This window comes from Talpa europaea (assembly GCF_964194135.1).
Source record: "Talpa europaea genome assembly, chromosome: 5".
Classification (NCBI taxonomy): Eukaryota; Metazoa; Chordata; class Mammalia; order Eulipotyphla; family Talpidae; genus Talpa; species Talpa europaea.
Window position 1 is genome coordinate 50,460,030 of NC_140071.1, and position 10,633 is coordinate 50,470,662.

The 10,633-nt window shown below is 50.7% G+C and overlaps 1 protein-coding gene across 2 annotated transcripts; it reads right to left on the bottom strand.

Moving 5' to 3' along the window:
• Positions 1-493: 493 nt before the first annotated feature.
• Positions 494-6,399, bottom strand: TMEM171 (transmembrane protein 171; the record flags this gene model as incomplete). 2 transcript variants are annotated; one of them, XM_084234212.1, is made up of 3 exons in its annotated part: positions 494-689; positions 2,076-2,202; positions 5,760-6,399. In XM_084234212.1, 3 exons carry the CDS (start codon positions 6,397-6,399, stop codon positions 494-496), a joined length of 963 nt encoding a protein of 320 aa, XP_084090338.1. The 2 variants fall into 2 exon arrangements, with proteins under 2 accessions (XP_084090338.1, XP_084090337.1); XM_084234211.1 differs by having other exon boundaries at positions 494-692.
• Between the last annotated feature and the right edge of the window lie 4,234 nt (positions 6,400-10,633).

Here is a 10,633-nt window from a genome sequence, read left to right on the forward strand (position 1 = left end):
ATCTCCTTTCTCCACCCCAGAAGCAATTAACCATGGAAACAGAATGGGCCAAGCTAAACATTAACAAACCCTGCTTGTTGGCCTTTGACAGCACAGGGTAGTGACATGAGCCGGCTCTCAGGAACCTGCCAGCTGGGTCCAAAACCCAGCCTCACCATGTAGAAGGGATGTGACCGTGAATAAGTTAATTAGCCTCTCTGAGTCTCTGTTTCTTCAACCACCAACAGGACTGACCCCAAAGTCCTGGAGAAGAGGGTCTAAATGATAGACCCTGCTTTAAAAAGCAAGAAAGACTCTGCTTAAGTGCCTGCCTTAGGCACTTTGCCTCTCCCTGGCCTGGAGGGCTAACAGCCTAACCTGGAAGATTTGTTACTGATGTTGACACCACACTAGGGAAAGCAAGAGGTAGCCAATGTTATTGGATTTTTTATTAAAAAACAAATTAAATAAAATAGTGATCAATCCTATATAAAATTGAGCTGGTGTTCAAAGTTCATGGTGGGGAAGGCTCAGAAGATGGAGACGAGGAGGTGGTAACAGCAGTTTCTTTTTCTTCGTAGCTGGGAGGCAATTCGGATAAGAGATATGGAGGCTGTGAGATTTCAGAAAATGAAGTTGTTCCAGAAATAGTATAGATAGATTCTCGATCTCTCGCAGAGGTTGCCCCTTGGCCCTCAGGAGTTGGGGTCCTGCTAAGAGAAAGAAGATGTGAAAGGAGAGAGTGACACACCTGAAGTATGAGGTTCTCTACAAATGTCAAGCTGGATGCATTTAGGAGCATTTGCCAAAAGCTAAGGTCATTTCTTTCATAGTCTGTTTTAGATAGATGTCAATTCCTCGGGTCTTACACTGACAGTCTCACTCCTGTTGTCATTTCCCTTGTCACTGAAATGACATGTACAAAGCATAGATGGCATCTAGAAGGAGCACACACACAGGGCCATTGTTCTCTGCTATTCTGGCTCCTGAGAGCTAAAATAAGGAAGGTAAACTTATGCAAATAGAAAATTCAATCATTAAGCCAAAACTCCAAGGGAGGCAGGCGGGCACACTGGTTAATGCTGTGGATTCTGGCAAAAGGCACACCTACATCTGAATTTCCACTCTCCTGCCTTCTAGCTGTGTGATCGTGGACAAGTTATTTAACTTCCTTAAGTCTCAGTGTCCTTATCTGTAAAATGCGGATAATAACTGCCTACCCAGAGCGGCTATCAGAATTACAGAGGTCATTCAAGAAAAGCCAGCCTGGCACACAGAAACCGAACAGCAGCAGTAGGAGTAGATTTTTAAGTGACTGGACATTTGTTTTAAGGCTTGAGGAAGCTCATCACAGGAGTACTGAACACTGAAATCCACTAACAATTGTACAAATACCCAGAGCCTAACCAACCCTTCATCCACACAGGGCAATTCCTACATCTGCCTCTGGTCGGAGCTCCAGCACTCCACCCACTGGGAACAAGAGCCTGTGCCCACAGCATGAACAGCCAGGTTAGGAACCCAGCCCCAGAAAGTTCCTGTGGCTCTTGGGTCTTGCATTCTCTGCTTTTAAAATTGCACCCATGTCAGTGTCTTTAAACTCGCTATTCGCTCACCCCCACTCATGCCTCCTGTTTGGCTTGTGAAATTTTCCAGAAATTCTTCCTTTACTTCCTACATCCTGGTTTCCCATTAGAGAAAGTACCAGACCTCTTCCAGCCATGCTCCTCCCTGCCACTTGCAGGAACTGCTTCCTAGCTCACCTTTCCCTTGTGAGGCGTCTCTACAGGAAACTGCCCTGCTCCCAGGTCCATGTCTAGCACCTCATCTCTCTCCCCAGATCCAGTCCACCCAGTCTACCTCCAAGACCCACCTCGCACTCGCCCTGTGTGGCAGGCTAGCTCGCCATCAGCTCCCTGCTGCTCGGACAGGGGCATTCCGCCATCCAGTCACTCCCGCTGACGGCCTGACCTCTACTTTCTTCACTGTCATCCTCCACTGTAGATTCCCTCCAGGCTCCCCCCCAGTCTAGCCACCAGGTTCAGGGTCCTTTGACCGCAGGACTGTGCATGAGAGGTTCCAATGGAAAGTCTTACCCATTGCTAAAAATGCTGTAGTATGATGGTGGATTTTCGCTGGGAAGCACACTGTGAGTTCCCGCAGATGCTGGAGACTCAGGAAAGTAAGGCGGTGGGGGCGGTGGGAATATGATGACAGCATCACCTAGGGAAACGCAACATTTCATTGAAGACAGATGAGCAATAAATGCCAGCAGATTAGCAAGAGTAAAGTAAATTAATTCTATATTTGGCCTATCAATATAAAAGGTCAGCACCTGCTGCTAATGCCAGAATTTTTTAATGGGTTTATTGAATGAACAGAGACAGCAGAGGGTAGTTGTCTGCAGAGGCTGGGAGGGGAAAGGAGATGGGAGTTACTATTTAATGCAGGGTGCTGGGTTTCTGTTTGGGATGATGAAAAAGTACAGGAACTAGATGGCTGAATTTACTTAAAGCCACCTACACTTTTAAAAATGATGAAATGGCAATGTGAGGTACAGATATTTTGCTACAATTTTTTTAGGTGGGCCTACATCTTCAAAGCAAGACTGAAATGAAGCATTTGTGGCAGATAAGAGAAGCATTTGTGGAAGATAAGAGATTCCTTATCTTCTCTAGAACGCCTATCACTGATAAAGCTTTCTTTATTTTCAACTTAAAATTTTAATTCATCAAAACCTAGCTGTGGGGTAAAGTGCCTCATTCCCCAAATGCAATTTCAATCTTGGAACGAAAGACTGACAAGGCTGCCCTCCGGCCAGTGTGGCTGACACTCAGGGAGGCTTACCTACCAACACTTCGCCCACACATTACAAAGGAAAGTCGAGTTCCAAGAGAAGCTTCTTTTTAGTATTTCTGTTGCTACTGATCACTCCTCATCTTTGGTGAGAGAGGGGTCACAAGGCACCAGACACAAGCTCTAATTTGTACTCTGCTTCCAATCCAAAACACACCTTAAGCTGACCAGAACATTTTAGACACATGGCAGCACTCTATGTAGAGGTTTGAGGGTGGCTGGTGATAAATTGGCAGCACCCAATGCTACAGGAAATGTAGGACAGAAGATTTACTCCCCTGAAGGGAGGTGACTGGTTCCCACCAGTGGCAGACTGACGTGTGCCCGATTAAGGACAGGACTCTTTAAAGCTGCTGGAGTTCCATTTGTCAATTACCAACCTTGTGTGGCCTTGAACAAGTACATACCCCCTCTAGGCATCAGCTGCCACACCTACAAATAGTAGGCCTCAGCTCTACTGCCTCGGGACAGGTAGGAGGCCTGGCAGGGTGTGCAGCAGGGAAAACTGCTGAGCAGGCGCAAACCCCTTCACAGGCCACCACCAAGTGGCACTTATCTGCATGTCTGAGGAAACACCCCCCCCCCTCCAGGGGCAGTCTGGACAGTGGTTCCACTCTCCACCGGCTTCCTCAACCACTTCCCGGAAAACTTAGCCCATCAGGGAATTGATTAACTCCATCTCTTCTGCAAGGAGAGGATGATTAGAGCTTAAAATATACATGGCTAACCTAAAGGCGATAAAAGCACACAGTTGTCTGCCGTCCTCATTAAATTTTTAAAGAAGGTCTTGGTAAGCCAGAGGAACTGAAGTTGAATGTTTGCTTTAATCTACATTGTAGAACACGCTCTGGGAATCAGCTGCTAGGGCTGAATCCACTCAGCAGACACACGCCAGAGACGTCCTAAGCTGCCAGTTGCCCTGCGCGTGTGCATGCCTCTGCCCAGTCTACTCCCTGCCCTCCCATACCTTGTACCCTGCTTTCCCTGGGAAGGGGTCCTCAATTCCTCTGAGGCTCCTCTTTCACTGTGTCCTGTGGGACATGATGTCCTCTGTTCATTGACAATCGTTCGTGCCTGCCTCCAGGGAAGGGCTTTCTCACAAACTTGCTGGTGTAGCCAGGGGACCCCACTGAGTCTGCCCACAACTGGGATATCATGCCTTTCAGTGTATCTACCCTGGGGAGGAGGGCTTCTACCGTAGGAGCAGCTGAATTCTGAGACCTAGCCAGGAACTTCCTCTCATCACCCCAATTTCCCTCATAAGGCAGAACTGACTGTTGATAGACAACGTCTAGAGTCTTATCAATTGTGCTAAAAGAAGGCATGATTTCTAACAATTTAAGCCTTTTCCATAATATCAAAGGAGAAGAAAATCAGGAATTAGGGTGCCAGGTTTTCACTGTTTGATGGGAATTAAAAAGATTAAGTGGAAAAGACTGTAAACCTTGCAGAGCCCACCCACATCAGGACAGAACCACCCAGGAGTGGCCCAACAGCCCGCTCCTACCTCCCTCTGACTCCAGTCCCCTGTGGAAGGCTGGGCCCCCAAACTCCCCTGATAGTTAGCCTAGCACACCTTGATATGTTCCCCACAAAGTGGAAGACTAGAGTATCCTGTGAGTGCATTTATTATGAACATCTGTAACATCTGCCTACATTAGGTGAGCCCTTTATCATGTACCAACTGCCCAGAATACCAGTGAAGGATGAAACCAGCAGAGAGGATCACACTGTGTTTCTGGGGAGGGTGCTCTGTGCGACAGTATATGCACGTCCATCATTTGGGTTTGGGTCCTGGCTCTCCCCTTGCTATTTGTGACCTTGGACATGTCATTTGATATCCCTGGACCTCACTTTCTTCCTCTCCAGCATGGAGGTACTAAGCCTGTCTGCCCCAGTGGGGTGCTGGAGGAGGCATGAATGGAGTTCATGCAGTGGGCTCTTGCTCTACCACCGCCTTCACCTCGCTTTCTTAGATGACAGGCTGTGGCTCTTCAGGCTTTAGCCTCTCAAAAGCAAGAGGCCAAAACTGGGGACTTACAAAAATGAGCAGCAGCAGGGCTTTTCCTTGGTTGCGTGAAACTGAGGCCAAAGTTACGGATGTTCTATGGGAGGCGGTGGGGTGGAGTGGGGTGGGTGGGTAACTGACTCTGGAAAATGGTAGCTCATCTCATCCATAGAACCTGGACCCAAAAGGAACTTCCAGTCATTCCGTGGGGGAAAGAAGTGACGGTAGTGTTAACTTTTCGTCTTGGTCTACACCACTGCCTCCAAACGTTGCCCCAACCCTGAAGCCACATTACAGAAAGTAAAGAATAATGTGGAAGGCAGTGCAAAAGGTCCCCTCAAAACAGAGAAGACCAGTGGACTTGGGACAGACTTGGAATCTTGGAATGTCAGTGCTGGAAGGAGTCTCAGAAATGCAATGCTAAGTTACAGACATATAAACTAAGGCCAGCAAAGGCTAAGGACTTACCAAGGACAGCCAGCCAGTGACAGCCTGGGATGGGAGCTCATGTGCCACCAACACAAAGTGCTGTAAGAGGTCAGTGTGAGAAACTGGCAGGTCCCTTAGGTAAGACACGGCTCCGAGGCTGACCTCGGGATTCATCTCACTTTCCTCTTTATTTGTTTTGTGATCTCAGTCAAAGTGGCTATTTAATATTCCAATGTTTTTGCTAATTAAGGAATTGCTTGGGGATGGGGGATGGTGATATGTACAGGGAGTCCTATGGAGCTTACTTACCACAGCAGTGTGTGTGTGTGTGTGTGTGTGTGTGTGTGTGTGTGTGTGTGTGAGAGAGAGAGAGAGAGAGAGAGAGAGAGAGAGAAAATGAACCTATGCCAGACCTAAGGGCAGCCCACTGAAGCTTTGATGCTGCAGCCCCTGTGACAGAAGCAAGCAGAGAAATGACGCCACTCACCTACAGTGACCTGGACAGGCTCCGTGTTCTCGGTCTGTCTCTCCTCACTTTCAGGGGTGTCCTGGCCCACATTCAAGTTGTTTCTCTTTTTAACATGGGCAACCACGAAGAAACACAATCCCAGGAGCACAATCAAGGGCCCCATGATCTGCAGCGACAAGAAGCCACAGATCGCGGGCTCTGACTCCGCAGTGTCTGTGTTGTTCAGCGGTTCCTGCGTCCAGACTGAGCTGCATCCAGGCACCCAGATGCCCAGGATGCTGATGAGCATGCCGCTCGTCAGGAACAGAAACCCGAAGATGAGACACTGGGCAAACTGGCGGCTCTCTCCACAGATGAAGGCTTGGTCAGGGTCCACCAGGATGCCTCGCCTCTGCCTCTCCCGAAGCTGAAGTCGAGCCCTGGAGCGGGCCAGGATCACAGCCCCAAGCCCCACCACGGCGCATGAGGGCCCAGCGACCTTCAGCACCATGCTGCAGTCTGGGAGGGCTTCATACTGGCATGCCTGGAAGCCAAAGAGGGAGAGCAGCACTCCCACACACAGCAGGATGGCGCCAAAGACAAAAAGGAAGAAAATGAGCTTGCTGATGTGCCTGTCTTCCTGGAGCTCATCTGGCTCAGCAGTGGCTGCCGGGGACATGGCCAGAGGGGACCGCTGCACGGAGGCCAGGTGGGATGCGCCTCCTTCTCTCCAGTGGTTTCACCAGCTCTGCAAACAGCCAAACACCACATTAAAGTGGCCACAGGTGTTCCTGACCCACCCTGTTCTTTTCTGACCATTTCAGAAATCACACTAGGATGAAATTATAGGGACCAGAACTCAATGCAATGGATGCACTGTAGAACAATGAGCTGGCTGATGACTCAGAAGAACTGACATTCAGAAACTCCTGAATATGTCATTTTATGAAGATAGTCAAGAAGAGGAAATACAATTACCATGCACCTAAGAGTATCTTAAAAAACAAAACCCATAGAACAAAACTAATTGGGTATGCCTTTTCCTGCTGTGAGTCTTACCAACTGACTTGCCCAGGCCAAAAACAAACAAACAACGGCTAAAAAGTGCAGAATCACAGGGATTCCTTCTGATTTATACATTTACAGATGTCCCCCATTTCAGCTTCTCTGAGCATTCCCAAACTGGTAAATCTTTGTTCAACAGTTAACTTTCCTGTGGCCACTTTCCATTCCACACTTAGGCCACATCTACAGGAGACCCAAATTCAACAGTTTCAACGGAATGGGAAGGCAGTTCAGGAACACAGTGGGTTTGGTAGATTTTAAATTAATTCTGTCAAAATGTATTTCTTGAGTTTTCAAACAGGCATATTCTGGCTGCTTGAGCCTGGGATGCCCCAGGGGAGCCTGACAGAGCAGGTAAGGAGGAGACCTGTCTCCAAGATGCTGGGTGCCCCTGGTGTGCAGGCACCTCTCACTCACTCTTCTCCATGGTGCCACCCACTTCCACAAACAAGTCTAGGTACAGTTAAAAATAGGCTGTCGATAGAATCACCAGTTAAAAACACTAAACAGTAACAGAACTTGACTTTGATAAAAAGAGTATAAACGAAATGACGTAGGAAATCCCCTTGCACAAGATCACCTAAGTCCTATACTTCAAGGATGTCCTATGGTCAGTGTACCCCCAGTAGGTGTCCACCGCACCCTATCGCCTCTACTCTGTTGAGCGAGGTATTTTGCCAGGACCTTTCAAGAGGAGACACTGAAAAAAACAAGCCAAGTATGAAGACCATTTCCACGTGCTCAAGGGAAAAAACCCTAAAATATTTTGTGTCACTCAAACCATGGTGACATGAAGGAGCTCAAGACTGAGACTCTAAAGTCAAGGCCATCTTGACAAAACCAAATCAGGTCCAACTTCCTGTCTTACACTAGGAAGTATTTTTCCAGGAAAAAGTACAATAGAATCAGAAGGGGAAAGAGGGAAATATGTAGGAAATAAATTTCCATTTTAAACTTGGACAAACTATATTTATGAAGATACAGTTGAGCTGAGACAAAGTATTGCACTCATTAAAATAAAATCAGAATCATATAATCCCTTTCGCTGGTTGCAGAGATAAGGTTGCCTCTGCTACAAAGTCCTATCGGGAATTCATTGTATTCCTGGTATTGCTTCAACTCTGAAGTAAGTCTTAAGACTTCAGCTGTCTTAAACAAATGTCCAGACACTTTTTTTAAAAGCCAAAAACTGGATTTGTACGTTCCCCTCCATGGACTAGTGGACTAATAAACACCTGGCATATGTGTTAATCCCTGATCCAAAATAATGCGCGACGAGTCTCTCGCCCTTTCACAAAGATGCGCTCACAAATGGACACACAGACACCTACACTACTAGGAAATGAAACCTTTTCCAGATGCCAGCCCACACTTCCCCAAGGCCGAGTCCCCCACCCCAACACTGTCATCCAAAGGACATGTACACGTTAACAGCATCTCACCAAAGCTCTGGGTGCGTTAAGGGATCCAGGCAGAGATGCAAAAGTCTTTCACGGGAAATAGCTCGCTGGATTTTGGGCACCCGGAGCGCAACAACAGCCCCCCGCGGCTCGGCGAGAGGCGCAGACACAGCGCAGGCTCCCCCGCCCCGCGCCGCTCCTGGCACCCAGGCTCGGCGGGCGGGACGCGGCGCGGGGCGCGGGGCGCGGGGCCTGCGAACGCCGAGCCCTGGGCGCCGCGGAGCGCCGAGCCGGAGCCGCTTACCTAACTCGTCCTGCGTGCGCGCTGCCTGCGCCGGGGCTGCCTGCGCCGGGGCGCGCCCCGGCAGCCTGGGGCGGGCCTCGGGGGCTGTCGTCTGGCTCGGCCACCGAGCTGGGCGCGGCGTCCGCCTCCGCACGCGGCCTCCGCACGCGGCCTCCGCTGCGCCCGCCGGCCCGCACGCTCCCACCTGCGCGTCCGCGCGCCGAGGCCGGGCCGCCCCGGTATTTACAAAAGGAGGCGGCGCTGGGAGGGCGCGGCCGCAGGGAAGATGACGGCCGGGGCAGACGGCCTGGCGGGAGCTGGCCGCCACCAGCCCGCTGCTGAAGGTGCCGTCCTCCGCGGCCAGGGCGCGCCCGGCGCGGGTGTGCGGCTCGGCCTCGGGGCGCGCGGGGGCAGCCCTGGCCGCTTCCGCGCCCGTGACTGCGTGCGCGTGGGGCCGGGGATAGCGAGCGCCCCGCCGCCGCCCTGGGCCTAAGCGCTTGGGGCGAGGGGCAGCGAATTGAGCTGCTTCTCCCGGCTCCCCGAACTCCTTGAGCCGGAGTAGCCCTTCGGGGCCCACGGCTCAGAATTCAGCAGGGGGAGCGTGAGAAAAGGAAGCGCCTGCCCTCCTCTCGGTTTTGACCGCGGGATAAGCCAACTAGGATCCCCGAATTTCCCGCCGCGCCCTCAGTCACCTCTCCGTCGGGGGACACGGGTCTGCCCAGTGGCCGGGTGACCGTCCCAGCAAGCCGGAGACCTTGCCTGGGTCACCGGGGCAAGTCTCTCGCGGTGAGCTTCCCTAGCAGTTTATGGAGACAGCAGGTCATGAAACGTGTGCTCATCAGAATGTCCTAAGGTGTTTTCACCAGCGTCATTGAGGTATAAAGTCTTAGCTGTGAGACTGAAGCCCTAGACCGTGTGCTGGCTCAGCTCCGTCCCTCTGCTTTCTCAGGAAAGCTCACACACCTCCCTGGCCATAGAATACTTTTCCCAGTTCTCAGTAATCGCTAATGATCTACTGGAATTAAACTGGTAACTTTCCCTGCCCTTGAACCAGGAGTTTCGGGATGGGTTTACTAATCCCAGTGCTGTTTGTAAGCTGCCCCGTGACACGTATCCAACTGTACCAGTTTCCACACCAGAGGTCACGTCGATGTGGAAGGTGAGTCAAGGGCTCAGCCCAGCTGGGAAGCACCGTGAGCCCCGGGACTTCCCCGTCCACACACCCCTTCCTGGCTTCCTGTCCACTTTGCCTGAAACCCAGCTAAGAGTGAAGGCCAATTGCATTAGCCTTTTTACAGTAAGGTTGCTTTACATACCTAGTGTAACAAATTGTTCCCAGGCGATCTCACTGAGAGTGAAGAATGAGTTAGGCTTTGCTAATTACCGGCAGCGAGGAGCCTCTTATGAAAGGATTCAGAGGTAAGCAAAAAGGAGAATGTTCCCTGGGCACCCAGGGTTGGGGTGGGTGAGGGGACGCAATGGACAAGTTCCAGCCATTGGGCTTGGTAGGGGCACTTGCCCCCATGGCCAGATGTGACCTTTTTCATAGTCAGGGACCTGCTCTCTGCGAACTCTGCCCTCACAGCCACTGGCGAGGACCACATGAAGTGCTTACAGCGGCACACCTCACCTGCTGCTGGGTCCTGAGCTTGTGCGTCCACACTGTGTGTCCAGCAACTCTGAGAAGGCTGGAGCCAAAGGAGTTGGGGAGCTAAAAACTGTCATTTTTCAGCTGAGGAAATTGAGGCTCAAAGATGCGAAATGACCTCCACGGCTAGTCAGATAAGGAAGGAGGGCCTGAAGCAGGAGGAAGGAGGGCCTGCTATTCCCTGTTCCTCCTAGGCACGCCTATCGCCCAGAGGACACTTAGACCACGAGCTCAGAAAAATGGCATTTTATTACATAACTTTTTGATCATTCTGACAATACAGATGTTGGACACAACAGCAGTCTGTGTCCAGGTGGGGATCACCGGGTCAAAGTGTCAGGATTTATCACCTTCTGAAGGGCCTCAGGATCCACCCACCAACAAGCAGATAAGCCACAGCAGTGGTTGCACAACAGCTCAGGCCCTGCACTTTCTAAGAACTCAGGCCCTGGCTAGCAGGTTTATCGTCTCGACAGGCCTGCTAACTACTCTGATATAGGGGCTGCCAACTCTTTCC